The 22,749-nt window shown below is 34.7% G+C and overlaps 1 protein-coding gene across 1 annotated transcript in view; it reads right to left on the bottom strand.

The window, feature by feature from the left end:
* Positions 1 to 7,705: 7,705 nt before the first annotated feature.
* Positions 7,706 to 22,749, bottom strand: part of LOC133205686 (serine-protein kinase ATM-like) — a 244,053-nt gene continuing 229,009 nt past the window's right edge. Inside the window, exons 56-57 of the mRNA XM_061341539.1 lie at positions 10,400 to 10,623; positions 7,706 to 8,098 (exon numbers count right to left, since the gene is read on the bottom strand). Of these exons, the coding sequence (XP_061197523.1) occupies positions 7,917 to 8,098; positions 10,400 to 10,623 (406 nt within the window). The 3' untranslated portion in view covers positions 7,706 to 7,916. The remainder of the gene's footprint in view (positions 8,099 to 10,399; positions 10,624 to 22,749) is intronic.

Consider the following 22,749-nt stretch of genomic DNA (forward strand, 5'->3'; position numbering starts at 1 on the left):
TATACAAGAGGAGAGAGTAAATGTATTATTTTACATGTAGTTCAAGTTGGTGATCCACAAAGTGGAAACCATGGGAATATATAAGCCATATTTGTCCTAAATACGATGAGTTATGAAAGAAAGTTTTTTAAATTCCAGCCCACGTGCACCCTCGCAACATTTTTTTGGTTTGGGGGTTAGACTGGAATCACAAGGCCCGTACTCCTGTCTCTCTTTTGGAGAAATAATATAGTTCAGAACTAAAAATTAGTCATTTTCTTAACGATGTCATTGTACAAAAACTGTGTGACAGGATTGAGAAAGTGAAACTCTTGGCTGGTTATAACTTTTTAACCCCCCCCCCCCCAATAATAATAAGAGGCTCGTTTCCCTGTGGTCAGAGATGTATCTTGCTATACACGGGGTCATTTTGCGCAATGTCGTATGGTACAGTAATATTCATCACTGTTCTTGTAACAATTTTGATGTAAAGTGACCTAAAAACTTGTACTTATTTACTTAAGACAAAGGTTGCTTGCTACTCCAGGGTATGCCCTTGACAATGTCGCAGATAGTTGTGACCAAGGAGTGTGTAATAATATTGCACAGGTCATTTGGACGAAATCAATATCAATGGGTTTAAAATGTGATTTTTCTTGTATAAGATTATTTTATAATGTAATTCTTGTCCTCAGCAAACGTTATTTTGTCATAGTCTAGGTCAAATAGATCAGAAGTATCAAATTCTGAAGGACTTAAAATTTTAAAATTCTTAAGCACAAAATTGTGTATTGGAGTAAAATAATGAAAGTCGTCAAAATTGGAAGAAAGGTCGCTTGTGACCAAAGGGTCTGCCAGGATTCTTAGTCATTTAGACAAGGTCAAGGTCACAAACTAATTCTGAACGAATCATCTGCATTTCAAGAAGTTATTTTGCAGTATAAGGTTTTTAGCAAGTAGGCTGTTTTTTTTCCTTCAAAATTTTTTTTTTAATTCCCCCATAAAAGTTTGTCCTATTAGAAAGTACTACAGTGTAGTTGTCTATCAATCAATTGTGGCCGAAAATACGTCATTTTAAGATTCAAATGAAAGAAAGAAATCGCATGCAAATATAAAAAGCACGAATACCTTGTTTAATACAATGGAATTAAGAAAATTGAAAATACCGGGATACATACGTGCACTCGTTGATAAAATTCTAAGTGCTTGATATCCAAGCACATACCAAAACGTGTTGAACAGTAAGACTAAGACTCGTACAAGTCCAAGCAGAAAGGTTTAACATGGATCATGAAATACGGAAAACAGCGTATTTCTGACATAATCTATTCATCAATATAAATATGTCATACTGCAGTTATTTTAATGAATGGGAATATTTGATATTTCATCAGGACGATGGAAACCAGTGTTTCCAGTTTCAATGATAATTGGACTACTGATTAATGTTGATATATTTTATTGTTATAGTGTGATAGACCTATATTCATTTATATTGTTGGTCATATATAAGATGTATTTACCTTTGTATATATCTTAGTCTTTTGTATTAAACGCATTATATGTGTCATGTGTGATATATAAACTTATATACATAAGTGTAGTTGATTCTTAATTACGAATCTTGCAATATTATTTTGGTCAGCAATGTCGGTTGTAGAATAAATGTTTAAGATGAGAAAAAAAAGTGTTGCGTTTGTGCCATCGGAATTAAAAAAAAGTTTCATCACAGAATCCGGTAGTTTTGTTTGTGAGGATAATAATTTGGGTCCAGGTCTGTGCGGGCCCCATAACATGTTTGTCCGATCGACTGACATTATTTATCGGACTCCCCCTTTCCCCTAGCCCCACTGGCTCACACTTCACCAATAGGCAGTGACTTTGGTGCAAGATTTTGTGAAATATCAAAGACAAAATGTCTTTAGTAGAATTCTTGTATAGAGTATATTATTTAGTTTGCCCCACACTGGTCCTACTACACAGGCAGTGTGCCCTTTTGTATAAGACTATGCAGTGGCGTTGTTCCAGTTTTCTATCTGATAGCTCAAAAAAAGGTGTCTGTTTAAAATCTTTGTCATAGCACATTTTCTCTAACTTGGGTCTAGAACAGCTAACACTTTCACTTTACAAAGGGCAGTATATGGAGTATATAGTTTCTGCGCTTGGAGAAGTTTGGCTCATAATTCACTCATACAGTAATTTGGATCAAGACTTCCAAATTAAAAGATTTTGTGTAAACTCTATAATGATTGACTTCACTGTGGTATTCATTAACTTAATGAAATTCAACTTTTGAAAAAAAAAAATCTTTTAAATTCTTCTAAAGGTGGAAAAACACATGTAGTAGTAAATTCTTCATAAACCAAGGGGAAAAAATAATAGTGCCCCGCCACAGCATGATACGTACGCCCGTCAAATATTGTTCAATTGTTTTAACAGGTTAGAGTGCAAGAAAATCATGTCACCTTGATACAAAGATTTCAATGATTTTTCCATTCCTTATAATGTTTGATGTACATACATCTCCTGTGGTGTAGGTATTAATTATAACAAATAATACATCATATATTTCTCAACTAGTTGTGTTAGAGCTTAACAAATGCCCATCTACAGCTTTGTTTTCTGTGTATTTTATGATTGATTAACAATGCTACAGCCTAATAAAACATCAAAACAAATTATGTTTATTCTTTAGACTATGAAATTGTCATCTTAGTGAGACATGACTCTCTGCAATTTGTTGTAAAGATATAAAAATTAAAATAAAAAAATATATACAATATCAAATTAGTTTTAATTATATTATACACTATCAAATTAATTTTAATTACTTTACACCAAAGAAGATGGGCGTGTTTGGCGTGTGATCTGCAGGAATAAGACGTACGAAACATTTATAGTCTAAATGTCTACGATTTGGTCGGTTGACCACAGCTGGACATACTTTACAAAGTTACGCACATGGGAAAATTTTACATTAAGTTTGAAATACTTTGCCAAATTTAATATATCAATCCGCTTATCTTAATAATTACTACATCTAAAACTTAGTAACGCTTCACATAAATAATAAACACATATAGGGTATAGTTAAACAGTTAAATGCAATTACAACTACATACATGTATATAATAAAGTATCAGTAGGTGGAAGAATTGCTTTCGCTTTCGGTGAAACAGAACCAGAAATTATCTATTTGAAAATGAATCATTTCATAAAATTAAACTGACAAAAGAATTGACTGTTTGTACTAAAAAAAAATATTAACGCTACATGCGGGGATCGAACCAAAAAAAAAAAAATCCTTTTCATTGCACTGGACGGGTAACGCTTACTACTGAGTTATCACCGCTACACATATTTTAAGTTTTTTAAAGCGACAATGAAGCACCGCATTTACACATTGGAATTTTTTTTGGAAAAAGTTCATTTCTTATCGTCTCTGGGTCTTCTCTCCATTTTTTACAAATGTTTGTTGTTTCTTTGAATTAAAATGCACACAAATAAAGTTTCAAAATCATGGAGAGATGACCCAGAGATAGCAAATTTTTAGAAAAACGCGTTTAAAAATGTAACATTTTGTACCAAATGACTCATCTAGCCAACTTTCAAGTTCTTTTTGAGCAAATCAAAATACAATATTGGGAACATATTTCCCTTTCCTATTTCACAGGAACCCGATACATCAAAAGAATGCTAAAATTTCATGTGACAGATCAATGAAATTTTCACTTTTCAAGTGCGCCCAGATTCCTGCCGAATGCCAATCAAAAGCGACCTCGTTCTTTATCTTGAAAGTTAGGCTAGCCAATTAGAACTATTTAATCCAACACAAAAGGCTGATTTCTTTGCCCAATTCCCAAGAGATATAGATAACACCTGCTTGATCAGAGATGCTTTACCAGTTATCTCCTCACACTAAACACATTATTTTCTCTCTAATTTGACATGCAATTTTCTGTTACCAAAATTCTCCTTGACCAGTGCTTGATAATTACACCCATGGAAAAGGTGGAATTTCTCTTATAACATTACATTCGCTATACATTGCTGTAAAGTATATAATGAAAAAAATAAGTATTTTCTTGGTTTAACATTAAAATAAGGATACTGTAATACTCTTACATCTTTTGGGATTGAGTAATTTAAAAGTTAAAAGAAATGTTTTTTTAAATTTCACTTAAATCAAAGGTCACAGTTTAGGTAGGGTGAGACACACCTTCTACCTAAGTCAGGACATTGTCAAGTAAATTTTACCTATAGTTGGCAAATATTTACAGCATAACAAATGAACATGGGCTACGATAGCTCTTTAACAGATTTGAACAAATTTACACAAAGAATAAAAGTTTAGTAAACATTTCCATAGTAAGGAAGAGAAACATAAAATGAAGCCATGAAAATAATCAAGATATAAGAGATAAGCATAGTGCAGCACAAACCTATACTATAGCATTGATAGAAAAAAAAACTGAAAATAAATAGTAATTCACATTTATGAATAGCACAAGTAAGGATAATCACAAAGCACAGTTCAGCACAAACATGTAATAGCACTGATAGAGAAAAATTGAATAAACAAAGAAAGCAGCTTAAATAGTAATTAAACATATGACTAGCACACATATGGACGATAAAAAAAAAGGAACAAGAGGTCCAGGGGCCACATCGCTCACCTTAGCACTGTGGCTAGGAAAAAAGCAAAAATCAGTTTAGTATTGAAAAGCTTAAATGCATAAGTGGTCCCGACCTATCCCTAAAAGGGAGGGGGTATAATTTGAAAAAAAAAAAATGGAATCTACACTAACTAAGGATGCTTACATTTTTTTTTTACTATGACCTTTTTTCCCAGCAAATTTGAACTTTCAATGTGGGCCCACCCTACCCCCAGGGGGACATGATTTGAACAAACTTGAATCTACACTATCTGAGAATGCTTCCATATAAATATGACCAATCATGGCTTTGCTGTTTTTAAGAAGAAGAGTTTTAAAGATTTTTCCTACATATTCCTATGTAAAAAATTAATTGTCCATTGTGGCCCCACCCTACCCCGGGGTCATGATTTGAATAGATTCGATACACAAGAGCATGATCTACGTATGAACAATTTCTAGAACGAGGCAAGCTATTGACAAACAAGTTGATGAAACAAGGATATCAACAGTCTCGTTTGAAGCCATCATTTTATGGCCGATACAATGACCTTGTCAACGAATACAACCTATCAAGTCAAATGCTGACTGACGTTTTTCATACTAGTTGTTAGGCTATTGTTTACCCACTGAATTGTCTACCGATTTTTTCCTTTTTTCCCGATCAAGACAAGGAGCACAACGTCGGGTGGGTGTGATCGCTCGGCAGGGAATGTTCACTCCTCCATGATCCCACCTCTGATGTTTTGGAGGTCCGTTTGCTCTGCTCCCGATTTGTATTGTTTAAATGGACTTTGAGGTTGAATACTGTTCGTTATCTCCATATTTCATTATTTTCCCAAAATAAAATCTAGGATGAAACATCTATAACATAATAACTCGAAGATTGCATATATAAAGTTGGCATTAGAATACTTTGGTTGAGATTTAAGTACTTCGTTTAAATCAAAGATATCAGCATATTAATAAGATTTCTACAAACGACGGGAAAACATACGTTTACAGATCATATATTAAGATCAATACATTCATTTCATGGCCGTAGGAACCGGGGGGGGGGGGGGGGGGGGGGCACGGGGGCCGTGCTCCCAATGATTTTGCCGATATATACAATACTACAGTAAATTAGATACTAAATAGATACTACATGTATATGCTTGTTGTGCTCCCTCAATGGAAACGTCTGATGGACCTTTTTTTTTGCTTGTCAGGATATTTTTGGTAGTGCCTCCTCAACTGAAAACGTATGCCTGTGCCCCCCCCCCCCCCCCAAAAAAAAAAACCCGAAATTGCTTCCTACGGACCTGCATTTGTTAAGTTGATAAACATAATAACAATAAATCCTTATATTTATTTCAAAAGTGTATATTATTTCAATAGTCGTTATATAGTGGTGTTGGATTTTTCTGTGAAATTCCTTTAAAACACTATTCCTCATACAGTTTTGGTCTTGATTTTAATATTTGACACACAAGTAGACTACACTAAGATGCGTAACTTAGTGCATCGGTTTTTGATTTCGAAAAACGGTGTTGCCATTGTTACTAAAAATAGAAATATCTATGAAATTCCTTTAAAACGCTACTCCTCCTACAGTTCTAGTCTGACTTTAATATAACTTAGCACACAAGTAGACTATACCAAGATATATAATTTGATGAATCCTGCTACAGTTTTGGTCGGATTTCAATCTAATTTGGCATAAAATTAGACTACACTACGATACATAATAGTGTATATCGGTTTTTGATTTCAGTGAATGGTGTTGCCATGGTTACTTAAAATAGAAATTTCTGTGAAATACTTTCAAAATGCTACTCCTCCTACAGCTTTGTATACATAATCCTATTTATTGCTGCATGTTGCAAAGTTTCAAATCCAAGTGCTACATGTACTTTTCCTTTTTTACTTACAAACCAGTAGAGCCACAGTCTCATCAGAGACTTTTGGTTATGCTGAAGTTGACAACGGAATATATAAGTCTCTTGGTGTGTATGACCGGTCAACAGATGCTTAAATGCACCTGATCTTTTCCAAGAGCCCCGTTTTACGCCCTGTTCACAGAATTGCATTGTTTATAGATTTTTTTTATAGATCAATCACTGTTTGTTATCTTCACCTTTTTCATTAAACTGTTCCAGAGTAGAAGCTGAAAATGTTTACAACCACAGATGATAATAAACAAAGACAGCAATAAATCACTTGAGTGGTGATTAAAAATTGCAAGCATCTTTAAATAGTTCAGATTCATGTTTGTTCAATGACGGTTGAAGGGGACATGATATTCTTCTGAATATTTTGAAAGATTTTTCCAACTCATTATTCATATAAAAAAAAAAATTGATCGCATATTGTTGCCACAAGTGGTCATGATACAATTTAACTTCAATCAACGCATCATGGGGATTCTGAAGAAAAGCAGGACCAAGATGTGGCGTTGTGTATTATATTCTAGTTTATGTATACAGTAAAACTCTGATATACCGAACTCCTCAAAACCAGTAGATCTACTCCATATTTTGTTGTACCCATAAATAGACATTGTAATAATATAAAGCATATTTGCCAATTATTGTTTTTTTAATGACAACCCAGTATAATAAATAAAGTATTAAAAACAAGCTTATTCGGAGAATCTGTGTCCCCCCCTTAAGGAAAAAAGAAGAGCATGCGCGGATCTACGAGGGCGCGGAGGGGGGGTGTCGAAGGGGAGTACTTTAAAAAGGGCGGGCAGGGCCATAGGGAGTTATGGTATAAAATTTCATTGTAAAAACTCAAAAGCTTCTTGAGATATAGCCTGGAAATGAAAGTTTTACACACACAGAATGTATAAATTTACGATGTTGACCTTTTGACCTCAAAATAAATAGGGGTATTCCTTAGGCCATAGGGAGTTGTATAAATTTTCACTGCAAAAGCTCAAAGGCTTCTCAAGATATTGTGTAAAAACGAAAGTGTTACGGACAGACAGAAATACAGACAGATGGATAGTGAAAGCGGGTGACAACAAAACCTACCTTTGAGAACTGAAGTTTTCCATTTCATAAAATTTTAATACATGTAATAAAAACTTGAGAAAAAATATCACTTTAATATTTCAATGTATATGCACATGTACATTCTATAAGTATTAGGATTTAAACAAAACATCATTGCTGTCTTTAAGTGTATGGTAGTACTGGTACTGAAAGTCTTTCATGAATAGATGGCAGCCTAGTTATTCTATGGGTAGAACATGTACATTTCTAAGAAAGAAATATTCTAATATTTTCTTGTATAAAGTCATATGTATGGCTGCCAGCCTGGAAACAGTCTACAGAGATTCTTGGGATCTCTAGCCTCCTGGATAAGGTTGTTTACTTGTCCTGCTACACTAAACTGAACTCCTTCCTCATATCCCTGTAGCTTCTGTTGAAGGTGCAGTAACATTCGCTCTGCAAGCTTATTCACACTCTCTTGGGAATCTGCAAATGGAAAAAAATGTTCTCCAATAAAGCATCAGTTACTGTATTGTTTACATTTTTACTGATCAATCTGTAAATTCCATTAGCTCAACTTCCAACAAGAGGCCCATGGGTCACAATGCTCACCTGATTAACTATTGCTCTTTTTGCTCTTCATCAGCAATTTTTTCCCCCAATATGTTAATATGTAAACTTTGAACACCCATTGTAGCCCCACCCTACCCATGGGTGTCATGATTTGAGCAAACTTGATTCTAGACTAGCTGGATGCTTCCATATAAATATGACCAATAATGGCTTTGCTGTTCTGGAGAAGATTTTTCCTATGTAATTAACACAGTGATTGCCACTTGTGGCCCCAACCCCACCCATGGGGGTCATAATTTGAACAAATCTATACTATCTGAGGATGCTTCAATATAAATGTGACTAATCATAACTTTGCTATTTTTGAGAAGAAGTACTTTAAAGATTTTTCCTATGTTTTCCTATGTAAACTTCTGATATGATAGCCCATAGAAGCCCCACCCTACCCAAGGGGTCATGAATTGGACAAACTTGAATCTACACTACCTGAGGAAGCTTTCATATAAATATGACTAATCATGATTTTGCTGTTCTTGAAAAGAAGAATTTTAAAGATTTTTCCTATGTAAAACTTTGATTGTCCACAGTGGCCCCACCCTACCCCTGGGGTCATGATTTCAACAAACTTGAAACTTCACTACCCCAGAAATCTTTCACATCAGTTTTAACTTTTCTGGTTCAGTGGTTCTTGAGAGGAAGATTTTTAAAATTTCACTATTTCTTAATTATCTCCACTTGGAAGAGGGTGTGGCCCTTCATTTCAACAAAATTGAATCTCCTTTACCCAAGGATACTCTGTGCCATATGTGGTTGAAATAAGCCTAGTGGTTCTGGAGAAGAAGATGAAAATGTGAAAAGTTTACAACAATGACAACAATGCTGCTGCCACCGATGACAGACAACGGACAAATTTCAATCAGAAAAGCTTACCCGAGGCTTTGGCTCAGTTGAGCTAATAATATATAAATTTAAACCAACTCTGAGAAAAACCAGATGAGTCAGGGTGACACAAATGTCCCTATTACATAAGTTTTCAATTTGTGAAAGTCCAAGTGTGAAAATAACAACATGGTTTGTTTTGTTGAGGACCATTAACAGTTAACAAACTAACTGAAATCAATTACTGGTACAATACTAAAGGGTTTCCTCATCTGTGCAACTTGTCATTGCTTTCTGATTACTTCACTGAAAAGGGGCACTACTCTTAATTTAATCACAGCATTGCCTAATTTGTAAGATGTTAATATATCGGTTTCTTTTAAAAGTGATCGTAACACTAGCATTATTTTTTCTGTAATTTTGGATGACATAATGTCATTTAATTCATCATCTTTTCATCCAATTTTTGCTAAACATTGTCCAAGGAAATATTGAAGGTAGGCACATGATGTTTGTTATCCATTGTCAGTAAATCAATCTTTGTTTGAAGGAGTTATACTCCAAGTAAGCAGCCTAAAAATATTTCTCTAGTAAATTTATAATTTTAAAAAAGTTAACTTTGCACACATTACAGTCAAATGCAAATCAGAACGCAAACAAGAAAAAAAAAAATTTGCAACCCCAAATTTTAGAAAATTTAACAGATATTTATCTACCTAATTCATACATTAAAACCATAGGTCTCTGATGAAACTGTAGCTCTACTGGTTTGTTCTTATAACAAAGGAAGAGAAAGTAGCATTTGGACTCTTGAAACTATGAAACAGAAATAAATAGAATAATGATCCATGGTTTAGGCTCTTTTTGTGGCAAGATTTATAGCAATCAGATTAAACTGTAGGAGGAGTAGCCTTTTAAAGAATTTTACAGAAATTTCTATTTTTAATAATCATGGCAACACCGTTCATTGAAATCAAAATCCAATATTTAGAATTACGTATCTTAATGTAGTCTAGCCTACTTGTGTGCTAAGTTATACTGAAATCAAACCAAAATGTAGTAGCAGTAGTGTTTTGAAAGAATTTCACATAAATTTCTATTTTTAGTAGCCATGGAAACACCCTTCATCGAAATCAATAACCGATACATAGAATTATGTACCTTTGTGTTGTCTATTTGTGTGCCACATTATATTGAAATCAGACAAAAACTGTAGGAGGAGTAGCATTTTGAAAAATTGTTTACAGACGGACGAATGAAAGACACTTTACTATCGCATAAGTTCTTCTGGTTTCTGACCAGTAGAGCTTACAAACATACTGAAAATGAACCAACCTTGCTGCACACTTGCATTGACCACATCAATATCCATCAAACTGCCTTTGGTGGCATTCAGTTCTGATGTCTCAGTGTCCAATCTGTCCCTGCGACTCTGGAGGGCAGCTGCCTTCTGAGGGGAAATTGTCCAGTTGTTGAGAGGGTCATATAGTAGTACTTCCAAAATCGTCAACAAAGCCTCCTGGTTATTGTGCATTACATCCATGGTTTTTTCACAGCATCTTTAGATTTGAAGTTTAAAGTTAGTGATATTATACAAGCAGGGTTCTCCATCATTTCAAAGTTAACTGTGGTGCAAGACTTACGCAAAGTGCTAATATTTGCGTTCATTTCGCGACCGAATTCGCGAATGAACCACAAAATAGATTGAAAAACACACAACCCCAATGAATCAATAGTTTAATATACAAATGATATTATTTGGCATTATTATTATTATTAAAATTAATAATAAATGTAATTGAACGATATCGATTAAACATAGTGTAAAAACAAAAATAAAGGATATGCATACTGTAAAAAAGACCCCCCCCCCTCCCAAACACACAGGTACTTATAAATAAACAAATATTACCTTATAAACCTGACAATAAAAGTACCAGTAACAACAAGCTGAAAGCATTAAACCCTCTCTAAAAAAATTTACAAAAGGTAAATTATATAGTTTTCATTAGAGGACGGAGGAAATTCTGGTAAGTCACACAATCACGCTAACATCTATATAAATTTGCAATTCTCGGTCTGAAGACTGAAATATCTTAAAATTTTTGAAAACAAGAGGCCCATGGGCCTTGAATCACTCTTCTGATAAACTGTACAACCTATCACTTCTATTTGAAGCCTCGAAGTATCCAGTATATTTACATAAACCCTTGAAATTCCAATTCACACTCTGAGAACCCAAGATGATTCTAAGCCAATTAGTACCTGAGAGTTGGTCATGGTGACCTACTTATCACTTGTCATTCTCTGAGGACCCATCAACTAAGTTTGATGATTCTAAGCCAATTAATACCTAAAATATTTTTTAAAATTATAATCATAAAATTTTATAAGTAGGTCAAAGTGACCTACTTTTCAGTTGCTGTACTCCAAGGACCAAAGATACATCGACTGACAAAGTTTGATGATTCTAGCCAATAAGTACCCAAAATATTAAATACAGCCATAAAATTTCAAAAGTAGGTCACCGTGACCTACTTTTCAGTTGTTGTACTCCGAGGACCCAAGACGCATCAACTGACAAAGTTTAATGATTCTAAGCCAATTAGTACCCGAAATATTTGATTAAAGCCATAAATTTTCAAAAGTAGGTCAAAGTGACCTACTTTTCAGTTGTTGTACTCCGAGGACCCATGACGCATAAACTGACAAAGTTTTATGATTCTAAGCCAATTAGTACCCGAAATATTTTATTAAAGCCATAAATTTTCAGAAAGTAGGTCACAGTGACCTACTTTTTAGTCGACCTACTCCGAAGACCCATGAAGCATCAACTGACAAAGTTTGATGATTCTAAGCCAATTAGTACCCGAAATATTTAATTAAAGCCATAAATTTTCAAAAGTAGGTCACGGTGACCTACTTTTTAGTCGATCTACTCTGAAGACCCAAGATGCATCAACTGACAAAGTTTGATGATTCTAAGCCAATTAGTACCCGAAATATTTAATTAACGCCATAAATTTTCAAAAGTAGGTCACTGTGACCTACTTTTTAGTCGACCTACTCCGAAGACCCAAGATGCATCAACTGACAAAGTTTGATGATTCTAAGCCAATTAGTACCTGAAATATTTAATTATAGTCATATAAATTGAAAAGTAGGTCACGGTGACCTACTTTTCAGTTGACCTTTTTTGAGGACCCAAGATGCATCAACTTACAAAGTTTTATGATCATAGGACTTAAAATGTCCAAATTATGCCTCTAAAACGCTTTGAAATCGAATGCCTGCAAAGTTCAAAAAGTAGGTCACTGTGACCTACTTTTTAATAAATATGTTTTATGGCCCCAAGAGGCATCATCTTACAAGATTTAATGATTCTAAGCCTCCCCGTATTCGAATTAATGACCTTAATTTTTAAAAAAGATTAGCCATAAAATTCAAAAAGTAGGTCAAAGTGACCTACTTTTTAAGTGACGTACTTTGACGACCCAAGATGCATCAACTGACAAAGTTTGATGATCATAGGCCTTAAATTGTTCAAAAGATGCCTCTAAATCATTATGAAAAAGAATGGCCGCAAAATTTGAAAAGTAGGTCACCGTGACCTACTTTTGAGTCAACATGATATGAGGTCCTTAGATGCACCAACTGACAAGATTTGATGATCCTAGTCCTTATACTAAGCAAAATATCAACATTTTAATAAAATGTAATTTTTGGTCAACTTTGAAGTGACCTTGAGACCAGGCCCTTTGCCCCAGGGTAAATCCCCGTGCAAATTTTAATCTACAACATATCCTCATCCTTTTGTGTAAGTTTGGTGATAATCTGCCCAGTGGTTCTTGAGAAGAAGATTTTTAGCAACCAGTACTTTGGTTTCTATTTTCCTAATTATCTCCCCTTGTTAAAGGGTCACAACCCCAGTTTTAGTATAAAAGGGAGCCCTTGGGCCAAGGATACCCTGTGACAAATTTGACAATAATTGGCCAAGGGGTTCTTGAGTTATGGCCCATATTCTAAAAAAGTTTACGCACACCGCACAAATGGCCATAGCATTAGCTCTTGGAGCCTTTGGCTCAGAAGAGCTAAAAAATACTTCAGCAGTTTAGAGTCATAAAAAAAATATTTTGGTGGATCTATCGTTATTTTTTCAACATTGCAAAAATACATATATTACGATATACATGCGATGTTTGACACGCAGACATGGTTATCTGTAGAACTATTAAAACATGAATTAATTAATATTAAAAATTTCATTTGCAATTAACGTGAAATGTGTGGAAAAATGGCTTGTCCCTTTTCATTCAAGTTTCCAATGAGGTCTAGAAGATAATTGCTTGTGCAACCCAAACAATGGCCCTCATTGGAGTAAATTAACGGTTTAGCATTAGAAACTGAAAAACAGTACATATTTTGGAGGTTCATTTGGTTTATAAATTTATATATTGATCTTACTGATGACGACGATCTTACTGTGGCGCTAATATTTTAACTGTGGTGGAAGTATGGCGCTGATTTTTTAACTGTGGCAGGACCGCCTCGTTAAACGGCCCATGGAGAACCCTGATACAAGTATGTCAATGTTCAAATAAAAAAAAAGCTCAAGGGTCTTCAAAATACCTATCATATTAGAGAACACAAGGGAAAAACCAAAAACAATAGGAATAAGACCACATGGCTCACCTGCAACTACATGTATTACAGCATATATTTGCCACCAGCAGCATGGCCTTCATTTTAACAATTTAGAATTCTCTTTACTAGTGGATACTATGTACCAATTGTGAAATTTGCCAACTAATGCTTGAAAGATTGAAAATATGTAAATTCTACAGACTGACAGAGGGAAGAACGGATGGCGGACAATGGGTGATCAAAAAAGCTTACTTGAACTTACAACTTGAGTTGTCTAAAAGTAGTTCATGATGCTCCTTGTTCTTTTTAGAATACTTCACAAAAGATTTTGGGTTAAGCTCTATTGACCTTTACATCTAAATCCCACCAGATATTGTTTAGCTTTGAAGACAAGTTTTTAAAATAGTTTACATTTTGAAACACTCATTATTAATAAACTGTAACCAGAAAACTATACAATAACCAAAGTACAGTCAATCCTCGTTATCTCGAACTTGAAGGGACCGGAAAAGAACTGTGAGATATTCCAGGATTCGAGATATCAAGGGTAAGATACATAAAGAATAAGTGTTTGGGACTTACAGATCAGTTTGACATATCCATGGTATTCGAGATATCAGTGTTCGAGATACCGAAGTTTAACTGTATGTCCATAAAAAGGATTGTATAGTATTTTTACAAAATGATCATCATATCAGAAATTTATTATGGTTCACCGAGTGCACCAACACTGACAGTTAAGGTGATGCAAACTGATTGGGTATATGAATGTAGGATACTGATAGACCAGGGACTCCATCCGTGTGGACCAAATGAAGATGCTGTGAGAAAGCTCACAAAATAATATCCCCAAACTGCATTTTTTCCAAGAAAAACTAGAACTGTCCAAAAGGGACAAATACCCCCCGCTGGGTTTTTCAGAGAAGGTACCAAATCACTAATGTTTTCTAGATGTGAGAGGTGTTCACAATTTGCTTAAACATTTAGAGTGAAAATTTAATTGCTCATTATATTTTTTTTTAATGAATGAAACTAAGGTGCAGCCTAATAAAACATCAATACAGTGGTTCCCGTTTTATCGAATAGTCAAGTTGTCAGCCTAGTTTTATCCGAATAGCCGAAAATTAGAATAGCCGATTGCTTCATACCGAGTCAAAAGATAGATGTATAGAGCTACATGTATTGATAATACATCGTAGCTAGCAAATTTAAAGCTTGCACTTTCGTTTTCTTTTGACATGTTTACTTAATGACTTTACTAAAAATAATTTATTTCACTTACTTATGAATTTAATATGAAATTTTTTTTCAAATAAATTGACGTATAGAATATATTCTTTGATAGTTATTGCCATCTTTCTTCAGCACATGTTTCATTCCTTCTTCGACGGTCGCCATTTTGGAAACGGAAGTAGACTAAATGCTTGACTAATAACTGTAAACTATTTTTCCCTGGATAGATTGTAAATTAAAAATAAACAAAAATATTAAATATATGTAATTGTTTCGTTTTTATTTGTTTCTTTAATACGGTTACGTATTTTATACTGTGTGTGAGTTTACCAGTCTCGTTCTTGTATGCTGAAGAGAGATTTTGAGAGCCATGTGGAGAAAGATGGTATGAATTTTGAGACGTATTTTTATAGAACGAGCCATTTGTGATTTTCACCATAAATTTTGGACTGAAAAGTGAATAAATATTAAGCCAATTGACCAAGTTAAACGATTGAATAGGTTTATTTCATTATTCAAGCAAATTGTCATACACAAGCTAATCAGTTCAATAATTAAAATTTCACGCCGAAAAAATTGCAAATAATTGTCATAATTAATAAGTGCATTATTGAACCCAAGCTGATCACCACAACTGTAATCAAAACATATCTATTTACTATGCCCACTGTTGACACAGGTAAGGTGCCTGTGTGCATGTCGTACTCAAGCCAGTCAAGGTAATTGGTGTCAAACTGTGTAAACAAAGGCTTCACATACGAAGTTGGAGGTGTGAACAAGGTGCTGATTATCAAAAACACTATGATAGTCCAAATTTTTGTATCGGATAAAACGAAATTCCAGTATTTTCTCATCAGAATATCAGGTGAAATTATTAATAAATATATAAGAAATGGTTTTGTGCTCTGATATTATATTGAAATAGCCGAAATATTCGTTAAACCGCTATCTGATAAAATGGAAGCCACTGTACTAGTAATTACAGTGTTTTTTTTATTACATTGAAAAAATAGTTTGCAACTATCTGTCATCTTTGTGAGACATGACACTCTGCAAATTGATTGTTGAAAAAAAATATCAAAATTAATTATACAAAATCAAATTGATCTAATACCTTTATATCAAACTCATTTTAAAAATAAAAGGCTGGTTCCAGTAACTATGTATTTTGACAGACATAAATTACAATTAAGAGACTTAGACAACAGAGATCTTTATTTCTTTCTGCCCAATTCCCAGGAGATATAGATAAGACCTGCTTGATCAGAGATGCCCTAACAGCTTCCCACACTGAACTCATTAATTAATCTTTAACTGGATGCATGTCCACTCATTACTCCCAAGGGACAAAATTACACTATCTGCTGTGTAATGTAAAAACTGTTTTTAATACTTTGTGATTTTTTTTTTTAGTTCTAATGAGAGTTGTAAGATGTAGTTCACATTTTTGTACAGATGTTGTAGATTCTATGTCTCAAACCTTAGACATGAACCTGAAATAACCAAGTCAATAAAAATGAAAAAAAAAAAACCTGTAAAATGCAGAAAAATTATCAAATAATGTTGAAAATACCTGGTGCACATCTTCATATGGTAAATAATAAGTGTATAAATTTTCATACAAATCTATGCAATAGTCTCTGGGAACAGATCCGGACAAAACCACATAATAAAAATGAAAAAAACACCTGTAAACTGCAAAAAAAAATTATCCAATCATGATGAAAATACCAGGTGCACACCTTCATATGGCAAAGAATAAGTGTACAAATTTTCAGACAAATCCTTGCAAAAGTTTCCAAGAAATGGTCCGGACAAAATCTCGTCTACAGACAGACGGACAAGCTGATTCCAATATACCCCCCCCCCCCTAAACTTCGTTTGTGGGGGGTATAATTATTGCAATGCTTCTCTTCTACTGAGTTATACACCAGACATAATAATTAAACTTTTTTCATTGATCTTGAACATGTCCAAGTGACTTTGGGTCAAGTTCATGACACATCCTCATGTCATAAGTACTTATTGTGTCAACATGGTCAAGTATGAGCAGTATGAGCTTCAAACACATCTCCTTTACAAGATATAGCCAAGAATTGTATATTTTACTGCAATGACCTTAAACTTAAATAAATTACCTTGGATCAGGGTTAAGACACACCTCCAGGCCATAAGTTATCTTTGTGTGAAGCAAGAACTTCCACAGTTCCTCCCTTAATGATCATATATAACCTGTGACTTGTGACATTATTTTGAGAAAAAAAATACATTTACTTCCAGTTTTGTATAGTTTGTGCACTAAAATTTTGCATGTGACCTCTACTGGGTTCTCTATACAGTCTTGCAAACACTGTAGAGGTGACAGCTTGTCAATGGAAAATTATGCAGTAAACTAAGAAAGTCACCCTATCCTAAACAGTGTGACCAAAAAAAAAAAAAAAAAATTACAAGAAGTCTGTGAACCAAAGCTCACTAGTAATACCCCTGCTATGATGTGAATATACGCTTTCATGAATCCCACCATATGGCATGCCTAAACAGAGAGTGTGCTAAAATTTCAAATATCTGCCTTGAGTGGTTGCTGAGAAAACTGTAACAGAAATTCAGTATGGACAGATGTATGGATAAACAGGAAGTTGACATCAGATTCATAACAAGAGGCCCATGGGCCACATTGCCCACCTGAGCACATTGGCTAGGCAAAACCACAAATCAGTTCAGTATTGAAAAGGTTACCGGGGGGGGGGGGGGGGGGGGGGGGGGGGGGGGCTGATGATGCTTTCATGTCAATATAACAAATGGCTTTGTTGTACTTGAGTAAATTTTGAAAAAATTTCCCCATATAATCCTTTGTAAAAATTTGATCCCCCATTGTGGCTCCTCCCTATCCCAGAGGTCAATATTTGAACAAACTTGAATTTACACTACCTGAGGATGCTTCCATATCAATTTGACTAAACATAGCTTTTCTGTTCTTGAGAAGAAATATTTTTTCTGCATGTTCTTATGTAAAACTTTCGATCCCCGATTGGGCCCCACCCTACCCCCGGGGTCATCATTTGAACGAATTTGATTTACACTATCTGAGGATGCTTCCATATCAAAATGACTAATCATGATTTTCAGTTCTTGAGAAGAGGATATTTTCCTATTTGTTCCTATGTAAAATTTTCGACACCCTAATGTGGCCCATCCCTATCCCCGGGGGTCATCATTTTAACAAACTTGAATCTACACTACCTGAGGATGCTTCCATATCAAAATGACTAATCATGGCTTTGCAGTTCTTGAGAAGAGGATATTTTCCTATTTGTTCCTATGTAAAATTTTCAACACCCCATTGTGGCCCATCCCTATCCCTGGGGGTCATCATTTTAACAAACTTGAATCTACACTACCTGAGGATGCTTCCATATCAAATGACTAATCATGGCTTTGCAGTTCTTCATCAGAAAGATATTTTCCTATATATATTTCTATTTAAGACTTTGATCCTCCATTGTGGCCCCACCCTACCCCAGGGGGTCATGATTTGAACAATCTTGAATTAATACTACCTGAGGATACTTCCACATAAATATGAACAATCAGGGCTTTGCTGTTCCTGAGAAGAAGATTTTAAAAATTTTTCCTATATATTTTTATGTAAAACTTTGATCCTCAATTGTGGCCCCGCCCTACCCCCAGGGGTCATGATTTGAACAAATTTGAATTTTTACTACCTGAGGATGCTTCCATATAAATATTACCAATCAGGGCTTTGCTGTTCTTGAGAAGAAGATTTTTTTTTTATCAAGATTTTTCCTATATATTTCTATGTAAAACTTTGATCCTCCATTGTGGCCCCGCCCTACCCTCAGGGGTCATGATTTGAACAAACTTGAATCTACACTACCTGAGCATGCTTCCATATAAATATGATTCATCATGGCTTTGTTGTTTTTGAGAAGAAGATTTTTAAAGGTTTTTCCTATATATTTCTATGTAAAACTTTGATCCTCCATTGTGGCCCCACCCTACCCCCGGGGGTCATGATTTGAACAAACTTGAATCTACACTACCTGAGGATGCTTCCACATGAGTTTCATCTTCCCTGGCTTTGTGGTTCTTGACAAGAAGATTTTTAAAAGATGCTATTAATTTTTCACTAATTCTTTATTATCTCCCCTTGAAAGAGGGCATGGCCCTTCATTTGAACAAACCTGAATCCCCTTCACCCAAGGATACTTTGTGGCAAGTTTGGTTGAAATTGGCCCAGTGGTTCTTGAGAAGAAGATGAAAATGTGAAAAGTTTACGACAACAACGACGCCGACGACGACACCGACGACGACAGACAACGGACAAATTTTGATCAGAAAAGCTCACTTGAGCCTTTGGCTCAGGTGAGCTAAAAATGAATTCCACCATATGGCAGGCCTAAACAGAGTGTGCAAAAATTTCAAACACCTGCAATGAATAGTTGCTTAGAAAACTGCGACAAAAATTTGGTAAGGACAGACCCACGGATAAACAGGATGTTGATGATTGATTGATTATTGTTGTTTTACACCGAGTCAACAATATTGGATTTGTACAAAAATGAATCCCACCATATGGCATGCCAAGACAAAGAGTGTGCTAAAATTTTAAGCAATGAATACTTGTTGATGATTTGAACAAAATTAAATCTACACTAACTAAGGATGCTTACATAATTTTTTGACTGTGACTTTTTTCTCTACAAGTTTGAACATTCATTGTAGCCCCACCTTACCCCTGGAGGTCATGATTTGAACAAACCTTAATCTACACTATCTGAGGATGCTTCCATATAAATATGATAAACTGTGGCTTTGCTGTTCTTGAGAAAATTTTTAAAGATTTTTCCTATATATTCCTATGTAAAACTTTGATCGTCCATTGTGGCCCTACCCTACCCCTGGGGGTCATGATTTGAACAAATTTGAATCTACACCACCTGCAGATGCTTCCAAATAAATTTGACCAATCATGGCTTTGCTGTTCTTGAGGAGAAGATTTTTGAAGATTTTTTCCAATATACTCCTATGTTAAACTTTAAACCTCCATTGTGGCCCCACCCTACCCCTGGGGGTCATGATTTGAACAAATTTGAATCTACACCACCTGAAGATGCTTCCACATAAATATTACCCATCATTGCTTTGCTGTTCTTGAGAAGAAGATTTTTCCTATATGCACCTATGTAAAACTTTGATCGTCCATTGTGGCCCCACCCTACCCCTGGGGGGTCATGATTTGAACAAACTTGAATCTACAGCACCTGAGGTTGCTTCCATATAAATAAGACCAATCATAGCTTTGCTGTTCTTGAGAAGAAGATTTTTCCTATATATTCCTATGTAAAACTTTGATCACCCATTGTGGCCCCACCCTACCCCTGGGGGTCATGATTTGACTAAACTTGAATCTACACAACCTGAGGAAGTTTCCACAAGTTTCATCTTTCCTGGCCCACTGGTTCTTGAGAAGAAGATTTTTCAATAATGCCATTAATTTTTTGCTATTTTGTAATTATCTCCCCTTGGAGGAGGGCATGGTCCTTCATTTGAACAAATGTGAATCCCCTTCATCCAAGGATACTTTGTGCCAAGTTTGATTGAAATTGGCCCAGTAGTTCTGAAGAAGAAGATGAAAATGTGAAATGTTTATGACAACAACAACGCCAACGACAGACAACGGACAAATTTCGATCAGTAAAGCTCACTTGGAAGGCTCAGGTGAGCTAAAAATTGATACTAAGAATTTTGAGGGGAAAAAATGTCAATAAAGGATATATATGGAATTTCAAAAGAATGGACCTAAGTTGCATCAACTGACTAAGTTTGATGATGCTAAACCTCTTATTATCCAAAATATTTAGATATAGCTGTGAAATTCCAAAATAGGGTCACTGTGACCTTCTTTTTTGGGCAACATACTCCATGAAACAAAGGTGCATCAACTGACAGTTTGATGATTCTAAGCCTCTAATTATTTGAAATATTTAGATATACCCATGATCATGAAATTCCAAAAGTAGATCACCATGATCTACATTTTAATTGAACACTCTGAAGAACCAAGATGCATCAACTGACAAAGTCTGATGATTCTAAGCTAATTAGTATCTGAAATATTTAAATACTGTTTAAGCAGAATTTTTAGCAAGGATCCAATTTTGGCATTATTAGTGAGGGCTTTGAAATCACTAAAATTGAACAACGCTAACAATTTATTCCACATTGATTGTTATAGATATCTTTCTTGACATTATAAAATCGCTAAAATTATTTCTCATTAAAAATATATACCAATTTTTTTGAATAAATTGCTAAATTTGCGTCTTGCTAAAAATTCCACTTGTACCGTATACAAGTAGCCATAAAACTTCAAAAGTAAGTCACTGTGACTTTTTTTTGTTGATATACTCCAAAGCCTTAAGATGCATCAACTGACAAGGTTTGGTGATCTGAAGCTTCACAGTGTCCAAATATATGTATTTGCCTCTAAAACAATTTGAAAATGAATATGCTGAGGGTATTATATAAGCTCCCCCGAACTTCATTGAGGTGAGCTAAAAATGTCCAAATTACAAGTAATAAGGCCAAAGTGTTTTTTCTTTTGGTTTACGATTCCGCCGACCCTAACCAAAAATGGCAGTTCTGTCATGTAACAAGGTAATTCCTCACTGAAAGCAATGACACACACTTAAAGAACTTTTTCTGCATGAAAAAGTGAATAAAATATTGGATGCATGATCCCTTTCTCCAATTGCAATGACTCAATTGGCTAAATTCATACCGTAATATTGGAGAGTTTATGCCCAACCCTGATCGACCTAGCAGACACGGTTACACCTATAGATAACAAGGATTTATCAGTGCCTTATCAGGGCAGCCCCATTTCCAATTGAAAATGAGTAAAGTTTTTCCCAATTTGGCAGCATTTTTTGCCAATTGGTGAACAATGCTTTTATTTTTAATTATCTTGAAAAAACCACAGGAGTTCACAATTTTATCAATAAAGTCAATAAAAATCACTCGATTGACCAAGCCATGAGCTATGCGTTAGCACACGCATAGCTCATGGCTTGGTCAATCGAGTGATTTTTGTTGACTTTATTGATAAAATTGCGAACTCCTGTGAAAAAACACAAAGTAAAATTATCAGACTGTCTGTAATTTTCATCTATTTAACTCATTTAGCAAAGCTACAGTCATAACACATGTTTAAAAACACTGTAAAAACATCGCCAACTTTTAATCCAAATTTCCTCCGTTTTTCTAAAAAAGATGATATTGTGTAATTATATAGATTTATTAAGTTATTTCCACCTACTCAATTGATCTGCGAGTGAATGGTAAGGACTGTAGGCATTATTTCAGGTAGAAAAACATATTTTCAATGCATTAATACATATTAAAAGAGGACTTTTAGAAAATGTGTACTTAGTATAATTTTTTGCAGGAGGTTTATAATCTCCAGAAACAGATACTATATGACCTAAACTGAAATCTCATATGCACATGTACTACCCTAAGTTGTTTAAATGCTTTACATTCATTGAAGTCCAATTTACTCTTATTAGTCTTTTATTCATAATTGATCTTGTATGATGAAGATGGATCATATTTAATTGTCATTTGGTTGCCCAAATTAGAGTTCATGCTGAAATGTTAAATGAATTACCCCTGAATACAGGATTTAAATTTTTTCCAATTTCATCAAATAGCCGATAATTTATTCCCAATTCCCCAAAAATGGTGTTTCCCAAAATAGGCTGATAAATCCATGGATAATAGTTAGG

Source organism: Saccostrea echinata, unplaced genomic scaffold, assembly GCF_033153115.1.
Source record: "Saccostrea echinata isolate AGI-Se365-2 ecotype Australia unplaced genomic scaffold, CSIRO_AGI_Sech_v1 ptg000054l, whole genome shotgun sequence".
Lineage (NCBI taxonomy): Eukaryota > Metazoa > Mollusca > Bivalvia > Ostreida > Ostreidae > Saccostrea > Saccostrea echinata.